Source organism: Rhinoderma darwinii, chromosome 11, assembly GCF_050947455.1.
Source record: "Rhinoderma darwinii isolate aRhiDar2 chromosome 11, aRhiDar2.hap1, whole genome shotgun sequence".
NCBI lineage: Eukaryota > Metazoa > Chordata > Amphibia > Anura > Rhinodermatidae > Rhinoderma > Rhinoderma darwinii.
The window spans coordinates 100,194,704-100,221,609 of NC_134697.1; the positions used below are offsets into that span (position 1 = coordinate 100,194,704).

Genomic DNA, 26,906 nt, shown 5'->3' on the forward strand with positions numbered 1-26,906 from the left:
CCAATCACATGTCTTCTCAAACCGAAAAAGCAGCATGAATCAATGTAGCCCAAACTGAAGTAAATGAAATATATATAAGGTTATATGGGCTGATTCTAGGGTGTTAAACCCAAAAGCATAACTGAATAGATAAAGCCGAAAAAAAGGTGAACGCAGAGAAACAGGGAAGTAGTGAAAATAGAACAATACTTTATTGACATAAAAGATACAATATCTTTTTTATCATCATTATTGTATTGTATCTTTTATGTCAATAAAGTATTGTTCTATTTTCACTACTTCCCTGTTTCTCAGCGTTCACAATTCTTCTCAGTAGCCACTAACGCCTCATTCACACGACGGTGTGCGCCGTCCGAGTCCCGTCAGAGATCTGAGGAAAGGTAGGACATGTTCTATCTTTCCTCGGATCGGAGACTCGGACCATTTTTCATGGACCCAATTCACCCGCTAAAGTGAATGGGTCCGTGAAGACTATCGGGTGCCACTCGGATGCTGTCAAAAACGGCCCGAGTGGCACAACGGTCGTGTTCATGAGGCGTAAGAGGAACAGTCTTATATGTAACAGCTGAGGCAGGATGAAGACGGCTGCCTTTCTGTATACTTGTCGCAGAAGGGGCCAAGGGGGGCCCTCCTGTCTGCTTAGGCCTAGTAGTTGGCTGCTTCACTTCGAGCCCAGTGCCACTTGAGATGGTGGTTGCACTTGGTACCATCTTTTCCCTTAGTCTTGTACTATTCTGGACCTCTTTGTGAATATCTTAAATGTTTCCTTTACGTCCCCACTCTATCTGCCTTGCTAGCTCTCTTCATAGTGTGGGCGGCCACCCCACCCAGTGCTCGCTCTTCAGGATCTACTGCCACCACAGGCCCAACGATAGATGCAGTCTAGCCCAATTTCAGCAATCCCCATCAGGCTCCTCAGTTCCATTCTCTTTCCAGTTGGTCCTTCCGGCTACTCTCTCTGTACTCCAGTCACTGCCTAGCTTGCCGTCTCAGACCCTCCATCAGTCTCTCTGCTGGGAATCACGCTGGGAATCACGCGGAGCCCTTCCTGCGATCGCGGCCCAGCCGGAGCCTCAACCAGTATAGCTGACGTGTCTTCCTCCGACAGCAGCCTACTCAGTCAGAGCTCTCTATTTCTGTCTTTCACCTGACCGCATCTTTAGCAGCTACTATCTCTACATGCGCTGCAGCTTGTCACTGCTCCTCACTCCCTCCTGCACAGACTTGTTACCTCCTGGGCCTCAGCCTGCACTCTGTACACTGTTTGGCAGGCTCCCTAATGTTTTATACACCTTAAAACGCCCCCCCCCCCCCCCGCCCGGGCTGTGCATCCCGGCACCTACAATTTAAATAGAGGCAGCAAGCCAACCGGCTCTGACCAGACCTGCCAGGGAACAGAATTATCAACATGACATCAGCACAACGCTATACACAATGCAATATATATAGTGGCCTCTGACAACTGAGTGGGGAAAAGACACAATACCAGCAGATAACAGCAGACAGAAGCAAATCTTAAAGGTACAGTTCACTAATATACTTGCATAATATTTAGAAGGCCGCGGGGGGCCCAATATACAAAATAACATAACGTAAAGTAACATTTTCCTGTAAGTTGGGAATGTATTCTCCCGCTTTACATACCCTTCACCAGTGCCCCCGGCAGTATGCTAACACCAGGTGTCCCATAATATCACCATCACGTTTTCAGCCAGGACAGTAAAAACAAAAACGTAAGAATTAGTAAAGCTCTGGTTACATTTGTGTCGGGTGCTTTGTTTGCAGCCTCAGTCGTAAATTCTGTCAGATTTGACAGGAGGAATAGCGTTGCATGCTTGTCAAAAAGAGGGCCACTAAGTCAGAACCCTGGAGACCACCTTTTGCCTTCCCCACCTTCCTTCCCTAACAGAGCCCCTGACACCTTCTGACTTTCCTGCCCCCTCCAACCACAGGGCCTCTGCCACCTTCTGTCCCCCTGACCACCCCATAGAGCCTCTGCCACCTTCTGTCACACTGACCACCCCATAGAGCCTCTGCCAACGTCTCTCCCCCTGACCACCCCATAGAGCCTCTGCCATCTTCTGTCACACTGACCACCCCATAGAGACTCTGCCACCTTCTGTCACACTGACCACTCCATAGAGCCTCTGCCACCGTCTGTCCCCCTGACCACCCCATAGAGCCTCTGCCACCTTCTTTCACATTGACCACCCCATAGAGCCTCTGCCACCTTCTGTCCCCCTGACCACCCCATAAAGCCTCTGCCACCTTCTGTCACACTGACCATCCCATAGAGCCTCTGCCTCCTTCTGTCCTCCTGACCATCCCATAGAGCCTCTGCCTACTTCTATCCTCCTGGCCACCCCATAGAGCCTCTGCCTCCTTCTGTCACACTGACCACCCCATAGAGCCTCTGCCTCCTTCTATCCCACTGACCACCCCATAGAGCCTCTGCCACCTTCTGTCCTCCTGACCACCCCATAGAGCCTCTGCCTCCTTCTATCCCACTGACCACCCCATAGAGCCTCTGCCTCCTTCTGTCCTCCTGACCACCCCATAGATTCTCTGCCTACTTCTATCCTCCTGGCCACCCATAGAGCCTCTGGCTCCTTCTGTCACACTGACCACCCCATAGAGCCTCTGCCTCCTTCTGTCCCACTGACCACCCCATATAGCCTCTGCCTCCTTCTGTCACACTGACCAACCCATAGAGCCTCTGCCTCCTTCTGTCACTCTGACCAACCCATAGAGCCTCTGCCACCTTCTGTCACACTGACCACCCCACAGAGCCTCTGCCACCTTCTGTCACACTGACCACCCCATAGAGTCTCTGCTACCTTCTGTCACACTAACCAACCCATAGAGCCTCTGCCTCCTTCTGTCACACTGACCACCCCATAGAGCCTCTGCCAACTTCTGTCCTCCTGACCACCCTATAGAGCCTCTGCCACCTACTGTCCTCCTGACCACCCCATAGAGCCTCTGCCTCCTTTTGTCCTCCTGACCACCCTATAGAGCCTCTGCCACCTACTGTCCTCCTGACCACCCCATAGAGCCTCTGCCACCTTCTGCCCTCCGTGCCACCCCATAGAGCCTCTGCCTCCTTCTGTCCTCCTGGCCACCCCATAGAGTCTCTGCCACCTTCTGTCCTCCTGGCCACCCCATAGAGCCTCTGCCTCCTTCTGTCCTCCTGACCACCCCATAGAGCCTATGCCTCCTTTTGTCACACTGACCACCCCATAGAGCCTCTGCCTCCTTTTGTCACACTGACCACTCCATAGAGCCTCTGCCACCTTATGTCCCACTGACCACCCGATAGAGCCTCTGCCACCTACTGTCCTCCTAGCCACCCCATAGAGCCCATGCCTCCTTCTGTCACACTGACCACCACATAGAGCCTCTGCTACCTTCTGTCCCCCTGACCACCCCATAGAGCCTCTACCACCTTTTGTCCCCCTGACAACCCCATAGAGCCTCTGCCACCTTCTCTGCCCACGCCGCACTCCCCTAACAGCCGCTGCCCCGCCAAAAGAGCCTATGCCACTTTCTGTGTCAATGCCTCTCCACTCCTAACAGAACTCCTGGCACCTTCTTTCCTCTCGCCCCTTGTAGAGCCCTTGCCAGCTTGTATCCCAACATCCCAACCGCCCACAGAGCGTCCGCCACTTTCTGTGCCCTTTTCCTCACAGAGCCCCTACCATCTTTTGTGACACCTGCCCTTACCCCCCACAGTGTCTGTGCCACTTTCTGTCCCCTCACCTTCCTGTAGAGACGCTGCCACCTTATATACCCCTCCCTCTCACTCACAAATCTCCTGTCACCTTGTGTTTTGTCCGTTAATGTGGAGGGTTCCTAGGGATACTGTTGGTAACTTAGCCTTAATCTCCTTCATAATATATTTTTTCTTACAAAATATGTAGATACGAAAGGCACCAAAGATATATAACAATAAAAAAGGGGCTGAGAGGCAAATCTAACATCAAGGGGACCAAGGAGAAAGGGGGCAGCCCCAAGAAAGCAAGGAATCCTCCTCCCCCACAATCACAAGTGATCAACCTTATCCAGGGTGGAATCGATTGTGAAGTCGGGACCAGTCAACAAAGGGGTAACTTGAAGCTCCTGGGCCACAATTCAAAATCGGTAACAGAGTCCCCGACCTAACATATGTAATTTGTAATACTGGTGTCCTCATATGGCGCAGAGGAACCTTTTGGGCCCTCTCAGGCTCCAGAGCCCCGGTGCACCCCTTGCGGCGACGCCTTTGGAAGGAAAACGGATCTAAAAAGATATACATTTTTGAGGAATTAAGAGCAGCACTTGAGAATATCTGAGTCTTGAGATGTAGTCAAGGTTCTAACAAGGAACACTCCTAAATCTTTGCAGAATTTGACAACTTTGACAATGAACTTACCATGACCGAGAAAAACCTTCTAGAGCCGGACCCACCTAATGGATTTGAGTAATTCCCAGAGAATCATAAAGCTACAGAGCTCCATGTCACAGACATCATGCTACAGACATCTCACGCTGTACTCCGGCAGCTCCACAGGCACGCCCAGCACCCAGGGAGCGCGGTTTGTAAACAATTCTCAGCTCTTTACAGCTGACGTATTTTAAGGGTGCAAACATCATACATACAACTGAAGTAGTAGATAGGCATATAGCGTACCTCCAACTTCAGCCATTGGAAAGAGACCTCATGCAACAATTTTTTTTAACATTAAGATACGCCTCTTACTCCACCTAATCCCTGTCAATAAACACCAAGTTCCCTTTGTGCTCCCACACAGTATCATATCCCCATAGTGCCCTCACACAGTATCATGCCCCATAGTGCTCCCACACAGTATCATGCCCCATAGTGCTCCCACACAGTATCATATCCCCATAGTGCCCTCACACAGTATCATATCCCCATAGTTCCCTCACACAGTATAATGCCCCATAGTGCCCCCACACAGTATAGTGCTCCCACACAGTATCATATCCCCATAGTGCTCCCACACAGTATCATATCCCCATAGTGCCCTCACACAGTATCATGCCCCATAGTGCTCCCACACAGTATCATGCCCCATAGTGCTCCCACACAGTATCATATCCCCATAGTGCCCTCACACAGTATCATATCCCCATAGTGCCCTCACACAGTATAATGCCCCATAGTGCCCCCACACAGTATAGTGCTCCCACACAGTATCATATCCCCATAGTGCTCCCACACAGTATCATATCCCCATAGTGCCCCCAAACAGTATCATATCCCCATAGTGCCCCCACACAGTATCATATCCCCATAGTGCTCCCACACAGTATCGTGCCACATAGTGCCCTCACACAGTATAATGCCCCATAGTGCCCCCACACAGTATAATATCCCCATAGTGCCCCCACACAGTATCATATCCCCAGAGTGCCCCCACACAGTATCATATCCCCATAGTGCTCCCACACAGTCTCATATCCCCATAGTGCTCCCACACAGTATCATGCCACATAGTGCTCCCACACAGTATCATGCCACATAGTGCCCTCACACAGTATAATGCCCCATAGTGCCCCCACACAGTATAATATCCCCATAGTGCCCCCACACAGTATCATATCCCCAGAGTGCCCCCACACAGTATCATATCCCCATAGTGCTCCCACACAGTCTCATATCCCCATAGTGCTCCCACACAGTATCATGCCACATAGTGCTCCCACACAGTATCATATCCAAATAGTGCTCCCACACAGTATCATGCCACATAGCGCCCTCACACAGTATAATGCCCCATAGTGCCCCCACACAGTATAATATCCCCATAGTGCCCCCACACAGTATCATATCCCCATAGTGCCCCCACACAGTATCATATCCCCATAGTGCTCCCACACAGTCTCATATCCCCATAGTGCTCCCACACAGTATCATATCCCCATAGTGCCCCCACACAGTATCATATCCAAATAGTGCCCCCACACAGTATCATATCCCCATAGTGCCCCCACACAGTATAATGCCCCATAGTGCCCCCACACAGTATCATATTCCCATAGCTGCCTCTACACAGTATCATATCCCCATAGTGCCCCACACAGTATAATGCCCCATAGTGCCCCCACACAGTATAATGCCCCATAGTGCCCTCACACAGTATAATGCCCCATAGTGCCCCCACACAGTATCATTCCCCATAGTGCCCCCACACAGTATCATGCCTCCATAGTTCCTCCACACAGTATCATGCGTCCATAGTTCCTCCACACAGTATCATGCCTCCATAGTTCCTCCACACAGTATCATGCCTCCATAGTTCCTCCACACAGTATCATGCCTCCATAGTTCCTCCACACAGTATCATGCCTCCATAGTTCCGCCACACAGTATAATGTTCCCATAGCTGCCCCCACACAGTATAATGTCCCCATAGCTGCCTCCACACAGTATCATGCCAACATAGTTCCTCCACACAGTATAATGTCCCCATAGCTGCCTCCACACAGTATAATGCCCTCATAGCTGCCCCCACACAGTATAATGCCTCCATAGTTCCTCCACACAGTATAATGCCCCATAGTGCCCCCACACAGTATCGTGCCCCATATTGCCCCCACAAAGTATCATGCCTACATAGTTCCTCCACACATTACCATGCCTCCATAGTTCCTCCACACATTATCATGCCTCCATAGTTCCTCCACACATTATCATGCCTCCATAGTGCCTCCACACAGTATAATGTCCCCATAGTTCCTCCACACAGTATCATGCCGCCATAGTGCCCCCACACATTATCATGCCTCCATAGTGCCTCCACACAGTATAATGTCCCCATAGTGCCCCACACATTATCATGTCCCCATAGTGCCCCACACATTATCATGCCTCCATAGCTGCCTCCACACATTATAATGCCCCCATAGCTGCCTCCACACAGTATAATGCCCCCATAGCTGCCTCCACACAGTATAATGTCCCCATAGCTGCCTCCACACAGTATAATGCCCCCATAGCTGCCTCCACACAGTATAATGTCCCCATAGCTGCCTCCACACAGTATAATGTCCCCATAGCTGCCTCCATAATGCCCCTATAGTGCTCCCACATAGTATAATGTCCCCATAGCTGCCTCCACACAGTATAATGCCCCCATAGCTGCCTCCACACAGTATAATGTCCCCATAGCTGCCTCCACACAGTATAAATGCTCCCATAGCTGCCCCCACACAGTATAATGTCCCCATAGCTGCCCCCACACAGTATAATGCACCCATAGCTGCCCCCACACAGTATAATGCACCCATAGCTGCCCCCACACAGTATAATGCACCCATAGCTGCCCCCACACAGTATAATGCCCCCATAGCTGCCTCCACACAGTATAATGCCCTCATAGCTGCCACCACACAGTATAATGCCCCCATAGCTGCCTCCACACAGTATAATGTCCCCCTAGTGCCTCCACACAGTATAATGTCCCCCTAGTGCCTCCACACAGTATAATGTCCCCATAGTTCCTCCACACAGTATAATGTCCCCATAACTGCCACCACACAGTATAATGTCCCCATAGCTGCCCCCACACAGTATAATGTCCCCATAGCTGCCACCACACAGTTTAATACCCCCATAGCTGCCTCCACACAGTATAATGCCCTCATAGCTGCCACCACACAGTATAATGCCCCCATAGCTGCCTCCACACAGTATAATGTCCCCCTAGTGCCTCCACACAGTATAATGTCCCCCTAGTGCCTCCACACAGTATAATGTCCCCATAGCTGCCTCCACACAGTATAATGCCCCCATAGCTGCCTCCACACAGTATAATGTCCTCATAGCTGTCCCCACACAGTATAATGTCCCCATAGCTGCCCCCACACAGTATAATGCCCCCATAGCTGCCTCCACAGTATAATGTCCCCATAGCTGCCTCCACACAGTATAATGCCCCCATAGCTGCCCCCACACAGTATAATGTCCCCATAGCTGCCTCCACAGTATAATGTCCCCATAGCTGCCTCCACACAGTATTGTGCCTCCATACTGCCCCACACAGTATCATGCCTCCATAGTTCCTCCACACAATATCATGCCTCCATAGTTCCTCCACACAGTATCATGACTCCATAGTGCCCCCACATATTATCATGACTCCATAGTGCCTCCACACAATATAATGTCCCCATAGCTGCCTCCACACAGTATAATGTCCCCATAGCTGCCTCCACACAGTATAATGTCCCCAATAGCTGCCTCCACACAGTATAATGTCCCCATAGCTGCCTCCACACAGTATAATGTCCCCATAGCTGCCTCCACACAGTATAATGTCCCCATAGCTGCCTCCACACAGTATAATGTCCCCATAGTGCCCCCACACAGTATAATGTCCCCATAGCTGCCTCCACACAGTATAATGTCCCCATAGTGCCCCCACACAGTATAATGTCCCCATAGTGCCTCCACACAGTATAATGTCCCCATTGTTCCTCCACACAGTATAATACCCCCATAGCTGCCTCCACACAGTATAATGTCCCCATAGCTGCCTCCACACAGTATAATGTCCCCATAGCTGCCTCCACACTGTATAATGTCACCCCATAGCTGCCTCCACACAGTATAATGCCCCCATAGCTGCCCCCACACAGTATAATGTCCGCATAGCTGCCCCCACACATTATAATGTCCCCATAGTTCCTCCACACAGTATAATGTCCCCATAGTTCCCCCACACATTATCATGCCTCCATAGTGCCTCCACACAGTATAATGTCCCCATAGCTGCCTCCACACAGTATAATGCCCCATAGCTGCCTCCACACAGTATAATGTCCCCATAGCTGCCTCCACAGAGTATAATGTCCCCATAGCTGCCTCCACACAGTATAATGTCCCCATAGCTGCCTCCACACAGTATAATGTCCCCATAGCTGCCCCCACACAGTATAATGTCCCCATAGCTGCCCCCACACAGTATAATGTCCCCATAGCTGCCTCCACACAGTATAATGTCCCCATAGCTGCCTCCACACAGTATAATGCCCCTATAGTGTCTCCCCACACAGTATAATGTCCCCATAGCTGCCCCCACACAGTATAATGTCCGCATAGCTGCCCCCACACATTATAATGTCCCCATAGTTCCTCCACACAGTATAATGTCCCCATAGTGCCCCCACACATTATCATGCTTCCATAGTGCCTCCACACAGTATAATGCCCCCATAGCTGCCTCTACACTGTATAATGCCCCCATAGCTGCCCCCACACAGTATAATGTCCTCATAGCTGCCTCCACACAGTATAATGTCCTCCCCCATAGCTGCCACCACACAGTATAATGCCCCATAGCTGCCTCCACACAGTATAATGTCCCCATAGCTGCCCCACACAGTATAATGCCCCCATAGCTGCCTCCACACAGTATAATGTCCTCATAGCTGCCTCCACACAGTATAATGTTCCCATAGCTGGCTCTACACAGTATAATGTCCCCATAGCTGCCTCCACACAGTATAATGTCCCCATAGCTGCCCCCACACAGTATAATGTCCCCATAGCTGCCTCCACACAGTATAATGTCCCTCATAGCTGCCTCCACACAGTATAATGCCACTATAGTGTCTCCCCACACAGTATAATGTCCCAATAGCTGCCTCCACACAGTATAATGTTCCCATAGCTGCCCCCACACAGTATAATGTCCCCATAGTGCCTCCACACAGTATAATGTCCTCCCCCATAGCTGCCTCCACACAGTATAATGCCCCATAGCTGCCTCCACACAGTATAATGTCCCCATAGCTGCCCCACACAGTATAATATCCCCATAGCTGCCTCCACACAGTATAATGTCCCCATAGCTGCCTCCACACAGTATAATGTCCCCATAGCTGCCCCCACACAGTATAATGTCCCCATAGCTGCCCCACACAGTATAATATCCCCATAGCTGCCCCCACACAGTATAATGTCCCCATAGCTGCCTCCACACAGTATAATGTCCTAATAGCTGCCTCCACACAGTATAATGTTCCCATAGCTGCCTCCACACAGTATAATGCCCCCATAGCTGCCTCCACACAGTATAATGTCCCTCATAGCGGCCTCCACACAGTATAATGCCCCTATAGTGTCTCCCCACACAGTATAATGTCCCCATAGCTGCCTCCACACAGTATAATGTTCCCATAGCTGCCCCCACACAGTATAATGTCCCCATAGTGCCTCCACACAGTATAATGTCCCCATAGCTGCCTCCACACAGTATAATGCCCCCATAGTGCTCCCACACAGTATAATGTCCTCATAGCTGCCTCCACACAGTATAATGTCCCCATAGCTGCCTCCACACAGTATAATGTCCCTCATAGCTGCCTCCACACAGTATAATGACCCTATAGTGTCTCCCCACACAGTATAATGTCCCCATATCTACCTCCACACAGTATAATGTTCCCATAGCTGCCCCCACACAGTATAATGTCCCCATAGTGCCTCCCCACAGTATAATGTCCCCATAGCTGCCCCCACACAGTATAATGCCCCCATAGCTGCCTCCACACAGTATAATGCCCCCATAGCTGCCCCCACACAGTATAATGTCCTCATAGCTGCCTCCACACAGTATAATGCCCCCATAGCTGCCTCCACACAGTATAATGCCCCATAGCTGCCTCCACACAGTATAATGTCCCCATAGCTGCCCCACACAGTATAATGCCCCCATAGCTGCCTCCACACAGTATAATGTCCTCATAGCTGCCTCCACACAGTATAATGTTCCCATAGCTGCCTCCACACAGTATAATGCCCCCATAGCTGCCCCCACACAGTATAATGTCCCCATAGTGCCTCCACACAGTATAATGTCCCCATAGCTGCCCCCACACAGTATAATCTCCACATAGCTGCCTCCACACAGTATAATGCCCCCATAGCTGCCTCCACACAGTATAATGTCCCCATAGCTGCCCCACACAGTATAATGTCCTCATAGCTGCCTCCACACAGTATAATGTTCCCATAGCTGCCTCCACACAGTATAATGTCCCCCATAGCTGCCTCCACACAGTATAATTTCCCCATAGCTGCCTCCACACAGTATAATGTCCCCATAGCTGCCTCCACACAGTATAATGCCCCCATAGCTGCCTCCACACAGTATAATGTCCTCATAGCTGCCTCCACACAGTATAATGTCCCCCATAGCTGCCTCCACACAGTATAATGTCCCCATAGCTGCCTCCACACAGTATAATGTCCCCATAGCTGCCACCACACAGTATAATGTCCCCATAGCTGCCTCCACACAGTATAATGTCCCCATAGCTGCCTCCACACAGTATAATGTCCTCATAGCTGCCTCCATACAGTATAATGTCCTCCCCCATAGCGGCCTCCACACAGTATAATGTCCCCATAGCTGCCTCCACACAGTATAATGTCCCCATAGCTGCCTCCACACAGTATAATGCCCCCATAGCTGCCTCCACACAGTATAATGTCCTCATAGCTGCCTCCACACAGTATAATGTCCCCCATAGCTGCCTCCACACAGTATAATGTCCTCATAGCTGCCTCCATACAGTATAATGTCCTCCCCCATAGCGGCCTCCACACAGTATAATGTCCCCATAGCTGCCTCCACACAGTATAATGTCCCCATAGCTGCCTCCACACAGTATAATGCCCCCATAGCTGCCTCCACACAGTATAATGCCCCCATAGCTGCCTCCACACAGTATAATGTCCCCATAGCTGCCCCACACAGTATAATGTCCTCATAGCTGCCTCCACACAGTATAATGTTCCCATAGCTGCCTCCACACAGTATAATGTCCCCCATAGCTGCCTCCACACAGTATAATGTCCCCATAGCTGCCTCCACACAGTATAATGTCCCCATAGCTGCCTCCACACAGTATAATGCCCCCATAGCTGCCTCCACACAGTATAATGTCCTCATAGCTGCCTCCACACAGTATAATGTCCCCCATAGCTGCCTCCACACAGTATAATGTCCCCATAGCTGCCTCCACACAGTATAATGTCCCCATAGCTGCCACCACACAGTATAATGTCCCCATAGCTGCCTCCACACAGTATAATGTCCCCATAGCTGCCTCCACACAGTATAATGTCCTCATAGCTGCCTCCATACAGTATAATGTCCTCCCCCATAGCGGCCTCCACACAGTATAATGTCCCCATAGCTGCCTCCACACAGTATAATGCCCCCATAGCTGCCTCCACACAGTATAATGTCCTCATAGCTGCCTCCACACAGTATAATGTCCCCCATAGCTGCCTCCACACAGTATAATGTCCCCATAGCTGCCTCCACACAGTATAATGTCCCCATAGCTGCCTCCACACAGTATAATGTCCACATAGCTGCCTCCATACAGTATAATGTCCTCCCCCATAGCTGCCTCCACACAGTATAATGCCCCATAGCTGCCTCCACACAGTATAATGTCCTCATAGCTGCCTCCACACAGTATAATGTTCCCATAGCTGCCTCCACACAGTATAATGTCCCCATAGCTGCCTCCACACAGTATAATGCCCCCATAGCTGCCTCCACACAGTATAATGTCCCCATAGCTGCCTCCACACAGTATAATGCCCCCATAGCTGCCTCCACACAGTATAATGTCCTCATAGCTGCCTCCACACAGTATAATGTCCCCCATAGCTGCCTCCACACAGTATAATGCCCCCATAGCTGCCTCCACACAGTATAATGTCCTCATAGCTGCCTCCACACAGTATGATGCCCCCATAGCTGCCTCCACACAGTATAATGTCCCCATAGCTACCTCCACACAGTATAATGTCCCCATAGCTGCCACCACACAGTATAATGTCCCCATAGCTGCCTCCACACAGTATAATGTCCCCATAGCTGCCTCCACACAGTATAATGTCCACATAGCTGCCTCCATACAGTATAATGTCCTCCCCCATAGCTGCCTCCACACAGTATAATGCCCCATAGCTGCCTCCACACAGTATAATGTCCTCATAGCTGCCTCCACACAGTATAATGTTCCCATAGCTGCCTCCACACAGTATAATGTCCCCATAGCTGCCTCCACACAGTATAATGCCCCCATAGCTGCCTCCACACAGTATAATGTCCCCATAGCTGCCCCCACACAGTATAATGTCCCCATAGCTGCCTCCACACAGTATAATGTCCTAATAGCTGCCTCCACACAGTATAATGTTCCCATAGCTGCCTCCACACAGTATAATGCCCCCATAGCTGCCTCCACACAGTATAATGTCACCCCATAGCTGCCTCCACACAGTATAATGTCCCCATAGCTGCCCCCACACAGTATAATGTCCCCATAGCTGCCTCCACACAGTATAATGCCCCCATAGCTGCCTCCACACAGTATAATGTCCCCATAGCTGCCTCCACACCGTATAATGTCCCCATAGCTGCCTCCACACAGTATCATGCCTCCATAGTGCCCCCACACAGTATCATGCCTCCATAGTTCCTCCACACAGTATCATGCCTCCATAGTGCCCCCACACAGTATCATGCCTCCATAGTGCCCCCACACAGTATCGTGCCTCCATAGTGCCCCCACACAGTATCGTGCCTCCATAGTTCCTCCACACAGTATCATGCCTCCATAGTTCCTCCACACAGTATCGTGCCTCCATACTTCCTCCACACAGTATCATGCCTCCATAGTGCCTCCACACAGTATCATGCCTCCATAGTGACCCCACACAGTATCATGCCTCCATAGTGCCCCCACACAGTATCGTGCCTCAATAGTTCCTCCACACAGTATCATACCTCCATAGTTCCTCCACACAGTATCATGCCTCCATAGTTCCTCCACACAGTATCATGCCTCCATAGTTCCTCCACACAGTATCGTGCCTCCATAGTTCCTCCACACAGTATAATGCCTCCATAGTGCCTCCACACAGTATCGTGCCTCCATGGTTCCTCCACACAGTATAATGCCTCCATAGTGCCCCCACACAGTATCATGCCTCCATAGTTCCTCCACACAGTATCATGCCTCCATAGTGCCTCCACACAGTATCATGCCTCCATAGTACCTCCACACAGTATCATGCCTCCATAGTTCCTCCACACAGTATCATGCCTCCATAGTTCCTCCACACAGTATCATGCCTCCATAGTTCCTCCACACAGTATCATGCCTCCATAGTGCCTCCACACAGTATCATGCCTCCATAGTTCCTCAACACAGTATCATGCCTCCATAGTTCCTCAACACAGTATCATGCCTCCATAGTGCCTCCACACAGTATCATGCCTTCATAGTGCCCCCACACAGTATCATGCCTCCATAGTTCCTCCACACAGTATAATTCCTCCATAGTTCCTCCACACAGTATTGTGCCTCCATAGTTCCTCCACACAGTATCATGCCTCCATAGTTCCTCCACACAGTATCATACCTCCATAGTTCCTCCACACAGTATCATGCCTCCATAGTTCCTCCACACAGTATGATGCCCCCATAGTTCCTCCACACAGTATCATGCCTCTATAGTGCCCCCACACAGTATCATGCCTCCATAGTGCCCCCACACAATATCATGCCTCCATAGTTCCTCCACACAGTATGATGCCCCCATAGTGCCCCCACACAGAAGAGCAGTACTACAAGTAACGTGTGCCATGTTACAGATTATTCATGGGGGCCCAAGAGCCTCAAGTTACCCCACTGGATCTGACATACAAAAATAAACACACACATTATACGTTCATCTAGAACTATTTTTGATCCTCCCTGATGTTCCGGTACTCGAGTAACGTTCATTTCTTTCTCTGCCGGATGGTTCATTTGATTTCGCTCAGTCGCTGCGTCCTTTTCTCCCCCACTTATTGTCACTCTGACCATCGCTGATTGTGACAGAACAGCACAGGGGACTGGAAAAGGTCATTGTGTGGATGCAATGTGGGCAGTGTAAGGTTAGGCTTGGTGAGGGTGGTGGCAATGCTTCAGGCCCCCTCCCCCACACTATAATTCTATGGCAAGGTGGGGGGTGGTCTATGCGCCCATTCACATTGTAGAATTAGACGAGTGATGCAGACATTGGGTTGTCATACATGCCAGCAACAAGCTGCCACCCCACTGGAGCGGAAACAGATAGTTGATGTGCATCAATCGGGGCATTCTTCTTAGCAACAGGACAGTTATTGTCTCTATTCCGCCCCTAAAACGGTGAACACAAACCCGAGGCTGGAGGAACAGCTGGAAAAAAATCCTAAAAGTCCTACACGGGCAGATTTTTTGTCTTTTACACGGGCAGATTTTTTGCCTTTTACACGGGCAGATTTTTTTGTCTTTTACACGGGCAGACTTTTTTGCCTTTTACACGGGCAGATTTTTTTAGTCTTTTACACGGGCAGATTTTTTGCCTTTTACACGGGCAGATTTTTTGCCTTTTACACGGGCAGATTTTTTTGCCTTTTACACGGGCAGATTTTTTGTCTTTTACACGGGCAGATTTTTTAGTCTTTTACACGGGCAGATTTTTTGTCTTTTACACGGGCAGATTTTTTGTCTTTTACACGGGCAGATTTTTTGCCTTTTACACGGGCAGACTTTTTTAGTCTTTTACACGGGCAGATTTTTTGTCTTTTACACGGGCAGATTTTTTAGTCTTTTACACGGGCAGATTTTTTGTCTTTTACACGGGCAGATTTTTTGTCTTTTACACGGGCAGATTTTTTTGCCTTTTACACGGGCAGATTTTTTGCCTTTTACACGGGCAGATTTTTTAGTCTTTTACACGGGCAGATTTTTTGCCTTTTACACGGGCAGATTTTTTGCCTTTTACACGGGCAGATTTTTTAGTCTTTTACACGGGCAGATTTTTTGTCTTTTACACGGGCAGATTTTTTGTCTTTTACACGGGCAGATTTTTTGTCTTTTACACGGGCAGATTTTTTGTCTTTTACACGGGCAGATTTTTTGTCTTTTACACGGGCAGATTTTTTTGCCTTTTACACGGGCAGATTTTTTGCCTTTTACACGGGCAGATTTTTTTGTCTTTTACACGGGCAGACTTTTTTGTCTTTTACACGGGCAGATTTTTTAGTCTTTTACACGGGCAGACTTTTTTGTCTTTTACACGGGCAGATTTTTTGTCTTTTACACGGGCAGATTTTTTGTCTTTTACACGGGCAGATTTTTTGTCTTTTACACGGGCAGATTTTTTGTCTTTTACACGGGCAGATTTTTTAGTCTTTTACACGGGCAGACTTTTTTGTCTTTTACACGGGCAGATTTTTTAGTCTTTTACACGGCAGATTTTTTTTCCTTTTACACGGGCAGATTTTTTGCCTTTTACACGGGCAGATTTTTTTGTCTTTTACACGGGCAGATTTTTTAGTCTTTAACACGGGCAGATTTTTTGTCTTTTACACGGGCAGATTTTTTGCCTTTTACACGGGCAGATTTTTTTGTCTTTTAAACGGGCAGATTTTTTGTCTTTTACACGGGCAGATTTTTAGTCTTTTACACGGGCAGACTTTTTTGTCTTTTACACGGGCAGATTTTTTGACTTTTCCACGGGCAGATTTTTTAGTCTTTTACACGGTTAGATTTTTTAGTCTTTTACACGGGCAGATTTTTAGTCTTTTACACGGGCAGATTTTTTAGTCTTTTACACGGGCAGATTTTTTGTCTTTTACACAGGCAGATTTTTTGTCTTTTACACGGGCAGACTTTTTTGTCTTTTACACGGGCAGATTTTTTTGTCTTTTACACGGTACACGGGCAGATTTTTTTGTCTTTTACACGGGCAGATTTTTTTGCCTTTTACACGGGCAGATGTTTTGCCTTTTACACGGGCAGACTTTTTTGTCTTTTACACGGGCAGACTTTTTTGTCTTTTACACGGGCAGACTTTTTTGCCTTTTACATGGGCAGATTTTTTTGTCTTTTACACGGGCAGATTTTTTTGTCTTTTACACGGGCAGACTTTTTTGTCTTTTACACGGGCAGACTTTTTTGCCTTTTACATGGGCAGATATTTTTGCCTTTTACATGGGCAGATTTTTTTGCCTTTTACACGGGCAGATTTTTTAGTCTTTTACACGGGCAGATTTTTTGTCTTTTACACGGGCAGATTTTTTTGTCTTTTACACGGGCAGACTTTTTTGTCTTTTACACGGGCAGACTTTTTTGCCTTTTACATGGGCAGATTTTTTTGCCTTTTACACGGGCAGATTTTTTAGTCTTTTACACGGGCAGACTTTTTTGTCTTTTACACGGGCAGACTTTTTTGTCTTTTACACAGGCAGATTTTTTGTCTTTTACACGGGCAGACTTTTTTGTCTTTTACACGGGCAGATTTTTTTGTCTTTTACATGGGCAGATTTTTTTGTCTTTTACACGGGCAGATTTTTTTGCCTTTTACACGGGCAGATTTTTTGCCTTTTACACGGGCAGATTTTTTAGTCTTTTACACGGGCAGATTTTTTGCCTTTTACACGGGCAGATTTTTTGCCTTTTACACGGGCAGATTTTTTAGTCTTTTACACGGGCAGATTTTTTGTCTTTTACACGGGCAGATTTTTTGTCTTTTACACGGGCAGATTTTTTGTCTTTTACACGGGCAGATTTTTTGTCTTTTACACGGGCAGATTTTTTGTCTTTTACACGGGCAGATTTTTTTGCCTTTTACACGGGCAGATTTTTTGCCTTTTACACGGGCAGATTTTTTTGTCTTTTACACGGGCAGACTTTTTTGTCTTTTACACGGGCAGATTTTTTAGTCTTTTACACGGGCAGACTTTTTTGTCTTTTACACGGGCAGATTTTTTGTCTTTTACACGGGCAGATTTTTTGTCTTTTACACGGGCAGATTTTTTGTCTTTTACACGGGCAGATTTTTTGTCTTTTACACGGGCAGATTTTTTAGTCTTTTACACGGGCAGACTTTTTTGTCTTTTACACGGGCAGATTTTTTAGTCTTTTACACGGCAGATTTTTTTTCCTTTTACACGGGCAGATTTTTTGCCTTTTACACGGGCAGATTTTTTTGTCTTTTACACGGGCAGATTTTTTAGTCTTTAACACGGGCAGATTTTTTGTCTTTTACACGGGCAGATTTTTTGCCTTTTACACGGGCAGATTTTTTAGTCTTTTACACGGGCAGATTTTTTGTCTTTTACACGGGCAGATTTTTAGTCTTTTACACGGGCAGACTTTTTTGTCTTTTACACGGGCAGATTTTTTGACTTTTCCACGGGCAGATTTTTTAGTCTTTTACACGGTTAGATTTTTTAGTCTTTTACACGGGCAGATTTTTAGTCTTTTACACGGGCAGATTTTTTAGTCTTTTACACGGGCAGATTTTTTGTCTTTTACACAGGCAGATTTTTTGTCTTTTACACGGGCAGACTTTTTTGTCTTTTACACGGGCAGACTTTTTTGTCTTTTACACGGGCAGATTTTTTTGTCTTTTACACGGTACACGGGCAGATTTTTTTGTCTTTTACACGGGCAGATTTTTTTGCCTTTTACACGGGCAGATGTTTTGCCTTTTACACGGGCAGACTTTTTTGTCTTTTACACGGGCAGACTTTTTTGTCTTTTACACGGGCAGACTTTTTTGCCTTTTACATGGGCAGATTTTTTTGTCTTTTACACGGGCAGATTTTTTTGTCTTTTACACGGGCAGACTTTTTTGTCTTTTACACGGGCAGACTTTTTTGCCTTTTACATGGGCAGATTTTTTTGCCTTTTACATGGGCAGATTTTTTTGCCTTTTACACGGGCAGATTTTTTAGTCTTTTACACGGGCAGATTTTTTGTCTTTTACACGGGCAGATTTTTTTGTCTTTTACACGGGCAGACTTTTTTGTCTTTTACACGGGCAGACTTTTTTGCCTTTTACATGGGCAGATTTTTTTGCCTTTTACATGGGCAGATTTTTTTGCCTTTTACACGGGCAGATTTTTTAGTCTTTTACACGGGCAGACTTTTTTGTCTTTTACACGGGCAGACTTTTTTGTCTTTTACACAGGCAGATTTTTTGTCTTTTACACGGGCAGACTTTTTTGTCTTTTACACGGGCAGATTTTTTTGTCTTTTACATGGGCAGATTTTTTTGTCTTTTACACGGGCAGATTTTTTTGCCTTTTACACGGGCAGATTTTTTGCCTTTTACACGGGCAGACTTTTTTGTCTTTTACACGGGCAGATTTTTTTGCCTTTTACACGGGCAGATTTTTTAGTCTTTTACACGGGCAGACTTTTTTGTCTTTTACACGGGCAGATTTTTTGTCTTTTACACGGGCAGACTTTTTAGTCTTTTACACAGGCAGATTTTTTGTCTTTTACACGGGCAGACTTTTTTGTCTTTTACACGGGCAGATTTTTTTGTCTTTTACACGGTACACGGGCAGATTTTTTGCCTTTTACACGGGTAGATTTTTTAGTCTTTTACACGGGCAGATTTTTTGCCTTTTACACGAGCAGATTTTTTTGTCTTTTACACGGGCAGATTTTTTTGTCTTTTACACGGGCAGATTTTTTTGCCTTTTACACGGGCAGATTTTTTGCCTTTTACACGGGCAGACTTTTTTGTCTTTTACACGGGCAGATTTTTTTGTCTTTTACACGGGCAGACTTTTTTGCCAGTGATCAATGATAAGAGCATGTCGATCGGCGCTCGTCTGTTCCACCTACATGGAGTCACACAATCTTTAATACGATTGTTTTCCCCGTCCAGTTTTCATCCGCTATCACAGGACACAGGAGTGGATGTGCTGCCGACAAACCATTCTAGTTTCCACCATATATGAGATGCGATTAGACAACTGACGAGCTCGTGTGTCGGCTGATCGCTGGAATGTTCGTACAGTCGTTCGGGCGATAATCTTCCCATGTGGAAGGACTTTTAGAATGTTTTTGTATTAAGCCACAACGCCACTATTCTGTGCACCCTGCGGCTGAGCATTTACCCCCCAGACGCCCCTTCTGCTTGTTCTGGTGCCCACCTCTACCCGACTGTCAAGGCTGTAAGTACCATAAAGGAAAACCTTTGTTGGTCCCATCTCTATGGCTATTGGGTGGCACGGGCTCCCCGCTCCAGGGAAACAATATGACAAGAAGTTTTGAACACACGACAAGATGATTAGTTGTGAATTATATCCCAAACCCCTATAATAATATTAGATAGGGAGAAGGATTGTGGTGAGAAATGGCATCGCTTTAGGGATCACAGTGGCCGCAGCTGCCCACAGTTGTTCCCGCATGCCCCCCATGGGCACATCAATTTTTTTATTTAAGGTCCAATTAAATGAGTCTGTTCTAGGGTCTAAATTATTAACGAGTCTGATCTGGGGTCTGAATTAATTTAGGGGTCTGGAGTATGAATCACCTTACAGGTCTGATCTGGGGTCTGAAATAATTGAAGGGTCTTGTCTGGGGTATGATTAATTAAGGGTATGGGTCTAGGGTCTGCATTAATAAGGGTTTGATCTGGGGTCTAAATTTATTTAGGGGTCTTGTCTAGGTCTGAATTCATTTAGGGCTTTCGTCTGGGGTCTAAATTTATTTCGATTGATTTAGTGGTTTAGGGTCTGGTTTTTGTCATGGGTCTGAATTTGTCATGGGTCTGAATTCATTTAGGGTTCGGGCATAGGGTACAATTCAATTTAGGGGTCTGAATTAATTTTGGGGTTTGGGGAGTTCATTTATTTTGGGGTCTGATTAACCACTTAAGGACGCAGCCTTTTTTGGCTTTCAGGGTGCGACAATTTTTTTTGGTGTCTTCGTCATTGAATTCCAAAAAGAGTTTTCATTTTTTCATTGACGTAGCCATGTGAGGGCTTTTGGATTGCTGATATAATACGTTGATATTGCACTGTATTTTGTCGGTTTAACACAGACAGGTCTCTTATTATGCCCTGCCAGAGGGTACTAAAATGGCGCACCTGGGGGCCGTTGTTAGGGGCCCAACCTACGTGCATCTCTAACTTTCACATGGATCTGGTCAATCGGGCACCATTTAAAAGTTTGTTATGGGACCCAGCACTTTTAAATTACGTTCCCGGTGGTGAGAATTTGTCACCCTGGGCAAAGGTTACATCTAGGCCCACCACCTAACAGCCAATGACATCACACGCTATTGCCAGGGACCTATGTACACTATAAAAGTCTTTATTGGTCCAGTGAGATCGATTAATCTACCATGATGCAGTGAGAATGATTCCTCTGTGCGGCCCCATTTCTAGCCCTGCTGTCCTCTGGCATGCATCAAAACCGTCAGCGGACAAAGAAAGTCTATTGAAGTGATGTCATCATGATGACATCACCACTGTACAATGTCGGCTAATGCTGAATTGCTGAAATGAGAGGCCTTACTATATAATAAGCTGTCGTGTTGTTACATATTATTCATTCCCTCTAGGGGATATCCACCCTTTCAATAGTTAGGGTTCAATTCCAAAAGTACATCTGCTTTTTACCCCTCCTGTCCCAAATGTCTATATATCAGTCTATGGGCAGACAAGTGGATGTAGGGGGAATTACTACTCATTAATGTTTCTCTTGACAGGACCGTTCAAGCCTCGGTGACCCCATGACTTCTAATTCTTCACTTACAATACTATATAAAACAGCTTAAAGGGAAATAATCTCCTCATTAAATATATATACTATACAGTTCTTTTTATGGTGAGATACTGCAACAGCAGTTCCAGATATTTGCTTTACAGCAGGCACCTAGAAGTCCAGGGAAAGTGTTGTGAGCATGCCTATGGGAGAGTGTTGTGAGCATGTCTATGGGAGAGTGTTGTGAGCATGCCTGTGGGAGAGTGTTGTGAGCATGCCTATGGGAGAGTGTTGTGAGCATGCCTATGGGAGAGTGTTGTGAGCATGTCTATGGGAGAGTGTTGTGAGCATGCCTAAGGGAGAGTGTTGTGGGCATGCTCGTGGGAGAGTATTGTGAGCATGCCTAAGGGAGAGTGTTTTGAGCATGCCTAAGGGAGAGTGTTGTGAGCATGCCTATGGGAGAGTGTTGTGAGCATGCCTATGGGAGAGTGTTGTTAGCATGCCTATGTGAGAGTGTTGTTAGCATGCCTATGGGAGAGTGTTGTGAGCATGCTTAAGGTACAGTGAAGTGAGCATGCCTATGGGAGAGTGTTGTGAGCATGTCTATGTTAAAGTGTTGTGAGCATGCCTATGGGAGAGTGTTGTGAGCATGCCTATGGGAGAGTGTTGTGAGCATGCTTTGTGCAGCGGTCACTGTGTAGAGAGGGGGAGGAGTAGCTAACCTGTCCTCATCATCTAGGACTGTCATCAGGGCAGTATAATGGGTACTAAAAGAGTTTCAAGTAAAGTCTAAACTAAGCCTTATGCCAGTGTCCCACGTTAGTAATGCATCTATATTTTGGGGTCCATGTTACGGCTGCAATGCCCAGAACCCCTTAGAGTTCTGCTTAACCAAACCTAGATCAGCTTTGGTTTCTTGAAGCTCTTTCTATGTTTAGCTACAGAAATGTCCATGGCACCATCACTTGTTATCTGTGATCTTATCCTGTTATTTCCCCCAGTTTCATAATATAGGGTTTAGTTCATACCTCCCAACATTTGAATCCATATTCGCAGAACATGCTCCACCCTAGTCAGCCCAGGAATGCCCACCAAACATGCCACACCCACTTACATACACATTTACATAAACCACACCCCGTTTGAGAATAATGGGGTGGTTGGGAGGTATGGTCACCCTACCCTCTGATCATAATGAGATGACTTCTGACCCTCCACCAGTCTACACTTTACACGTTGTAAGTGATCTCCACAAATCATGGCGTGTCGGCCTATAGTAACGGCTCAGTGGACAGTGTGAAAACAGTGACACAAAAAAAACAACATCTAGTATAACATGCCAGTCATTCAAAAGAATGGTCGACCAATCGATGCGTTGGGTCCACCAAAGCAAGAGCAGGGGACCCCCTCTATGACATCCATATGTCCTATGTTTGAACATTTTATGCATGAGGACCATATGCTCCGGGCCTGTATTAGTCCACAACAGGGATCCACCAGTATACCAAACCGTGAGTCCTACACCAGACCAGTGGCATGCATAGGAAAGAGGGGGGCCCATAGCAAAGATGAAAATTGGCAACTCATTATGGTGCCAGGCTTTACCACCCAGGACTGTAGGGTCTGTACTTTGCTTCATCTGTCCCATACTCCTGGGTGGTTCTTGCCACACAGTAGCAAACGGGATGTGAAAAACCAGGGTGGGCCCTCGCTCTCCATGGGCCCCCATCTCATGTTCTGTATGGCAACACACACAATGCAACAAATCTGCCACCCAAGCTTGGGTAACCATGACCTGACAAGACCACTTTAAAAATGCCAAATATGAAATTTCTTTTCAGACCTTCAAGAATTTTCATTCCTGTGGTAACTCACCCCCGGCACAGACGCTGGACGGCTCCGCAGCCAGAATTTCAATGCAGAATTTCTTCAAGATCTGAAAGAAGAAGCAGTTCTCTGTGTGGCATCTTCTAAGATTAAGTCATAGAAAATATTTCATATCCATTACTGCTAATACAAGCCAACAATTCACGTTCCCTCGCTGCCTGGGGCTGAAGACTTAGGAATCGGTAATAGTGCACCATATACACCATGATAAGTACTGTATAAGATATATAGTGGCAGCTCTATGGCAGCGCCGTGCGGCACATTTTACATTTCGTTCTGTAATTGCCGCTGCTATAAGACCCCTGTAGAAGGTTCGGTGGTGTCAAGCAGCACTTGAAAGGGGCCTCATTTTTATTGTTGCCATTAGTTCCTCTGTCCTGTGATTACTCCTCTGCTTCCGGTCCAGGGATTAGATTGCCCAGTGGTAGGTATCCAGTGGTTTTCTGCTCCAGACAGTTGCGTAATTACCGCCGTAGCAGCTATAGCGACCTCTATGGGGCTCACAGTCCCTGGGGGTCCTGGGCTGCCAGGCAATACTTTCAATTGCATCTTCAGGACACAGCTACAATTGAATACAATGGTGGAGCAGGGAGCCATCAGCTCACTGCTCCTCCATTCACTCCCTGGCTAGGTGAATATTAGTTTTATTATTTTAAGGGGCACTAGTTCTCTGTGGGGAAGCAGTAAAGGGACATCACTACTTTGTGGGGACCACTTATGGAATATCACTATTTTGTCAGGGCACTGGCGGGGTATTACTACTATGGAACACTAAGGCTAAGTTCACACAGAGTTTTTTGACAAGTTTTTTGACACGAAAACCGCGCCAAAAAGCTTGTCAAAAACGGCCCGAAAATGCCTCCCGTCGATTTCAATGGGAGGCGGGGGCGGTTTTCTCCCGCGAGCGGTAAAACCGGCTCGCGGGAGAAAGAAGCGACATGCCCTATCTTCGGGCGTTTCCGCCTCTGACCTCCTATTGACTTCAATGGGAGGCAGAGAAAGCGTATTTCACGGTGCTTTATGCCCGCAGCGCCCATTGGGCGCGGACGAAAAACGCTGCGAAAAGGGAGAGCAGGGAGAGGAAAATTTGCCTCAAACTTCCAAACAGAATTTTGAGGCACAAATTCTGCCTGCAAAATACTCCGTGTGAACATAGCCTAAGGCAGCATCATTACTGTGAAGAGGTACTAAGTGGCATCATTAATATGAGGGTTGTACTAAGGGGGCATCATTTCTATTTGGGGGCACTAAGGGGGCATCCTTACTGTTTCAGGGTCACAAAGGGGGCATCTTTACTGTGTGAAGGATACTAAGGGGGAATTATTACTGTGAGGGGAGCACTAAAAGCTAATCAACACTGTGAAGGAGGCACTAAGGGAGCATCATTCCTATGTGGGGGCACTAAGCAGTCATTATTACAGCGAGGGAGCAATAATGGGGCATTATTACTGTGTGGGGACACTGCTTCTGTGACCCACACAAAGAGGGCACTATGAAAGTGTGTGGGGCGTAAAGGGGCACTATTACTGTGTGGGGGCACTAACAGGGCACTATTACAGTGTACTGCACAAATGGGGGCATTATTACTGCGTGGGGTACTATTATTTTGGGGGCACTATCTATGTGGCACTATTTTTGCAGCACCAGGACACTGGTAAAGGCGGTAGTTCGGTAGGAATAGGAGTTTGTGTACATGTGCTGAAAAAGTGAAGAGCTAAACACATCTGGGCAGCAAACTCTGCAAAGACGAATCGTGGCTGGGAGAAGTCGTCATGGCTTTCTGGGTCAGATGGAGAGAAAAGGGATAGTGAACGACTCCAATCAGAGAAGACGTCACCTGTGAGTCACTGGATGTAATTGTACTGTATTCACCAATATATGAACACTGTCTGGTGATATTTTTGGTTGTGTTGGTCTTTGTGGTAGCTATATGTGGAAATGGAGTGTAGGTATTATTTGGCCCTTGTACGTAGTGGTATTATTTGGTATGTGCTTGAGAGGTAAACTGTCATATATACATAAGTGATCATGACGGGAAAAATTATTTGGAGGCAGGACTGATGTATTTATGGATTCAGGTGCCAGGCACCACAATGGTCTGGTTTCTACATGATCTTTATTGTCCGGTCTGAGGTCTGATAATTCAATAAAAGTCTTAACCTTTACATGGAGCTGGGTGAGGTCCACGCTCGAGGAGGGCGGCCGATTTAAAAATTTGTTGTCAATAAATGGGCGGTCATTTATGACAGGTGGCAGCTCTATTGTAATGCAGGAAGCCTAGATTTGTCAGGACAGTATCACTATACACTATGCCCACTAATATATATATACACAAGGTATATATATTTCTCGTTAAGGATATATTTCAAGTTGCCATGGCGTTGCACTACATCAGTCACTTCTATTATTTTTGGAGCTAGTGTAGGGTATCAGTATTTGAGCCCACTGAACATTTGCTTTAGGGTCTGTCACTTCGAGTTACGTCACTGACAGTATATATAAATGTATACTCACTGAGTCAATGACTCCATGTAGAGCCTGGAATCCACCAGTCACGGGGAATACATGGTCGAGGCTGTCAGCAATGGTAGAGAGCTGTGGAACAGACGGAGAGCTCATTCAGCACATCCCATCCAATATTAAAAATTGCATCCACATATTGTATTATTTCCCTCTTCTTAAAGGGGTATTCCGGCCTAAAGCACTGAATAGGTGATAAATACTAGATCGGCGGTGATGTGATCGCTGCGACCCCTACTGATTGCCAGGATGGGTGACTCCGGTCCTCCGTTCCCCCAAAAGCAAGACGGGGGCTGGAAGGAGTCTGGATGGGGCGGCGGTCAGGCATACGCCCTGCTGCTCCATTTAGAGTCTGTGGCACTGATAGGAACGGCCGAGCACAGAACTTTTAATGGAGCGGCAGGGCACATGCTCGGTCGTCGCTCCATTTAAACTCCTCCTAGTTATGGTTTTGTGGCGATCGATGGGTCATGCCCTCACAATCTACCATTTATCACCTGTCCAGTGGATAGGTGAAAAATGTTTTAGGCTGGAATACCCCTCTAATGATCCATCTTGGCAAGTCAGAAGCACTAAGAGAGATCACATGACATGTTGTTGAACCTGACCGATTCTGTGTTTTTCCGGTCCAATAGTGTCTTGCGATTCCTCTTGGTGCTACTGACTGGTTAAGATGGATCCCTCAACAATGTAGAGATAACAACAGGGACGGCTTTAGAGTGTGGCAAACTGGGCAATTGCCCGAGGACCCCCATTTCTTACGGGCCCATGAGGACAATCTTAGTTGAAAAATGATCCTAAATCCTCCCAGTATTATTTAGCAGTGTACGTGGTATTATTTGGGAACCGAATTGTTGTATTTTGTGGGAACTACATGGCAGACTTATGTTGGCACTTTGAGGGCATATTATTTCAGCACTATT

General features: G+C 47.1%; 1 protein-coding gene across 1 annotated transcript in view; it reads right to left on the reverse strand.

Moving 5' to 3' along the window:
* The window catches only part of LOC142663526 (anthrax toxin receptor 1-like), a 55,012-nt gene extending 28,771 nt beyond the window's left edge, over positions 1-26,241 (reverse strand). Inside the window, exons 1-2 of the mRNA XM_075842250.1 lie at positions 25,978-26,241; positions 23,452-23,512 (exon numbers count right to left, since the gene is read on the reverse strand). Of these exons, the coding sequence (XP_075698365.1) occupies positions 23,452-23,512; positions 25,978-26,082 (166 nt within the window). The 5' untranslated portion in view covers positions 26,083-26,241. The remainder of the gene's footprint in view (positions 1-23,451; positions 23,513-25,977) is intronic.
* Positions 26,242-26,906: the final 665 nt, after the last annotated feature.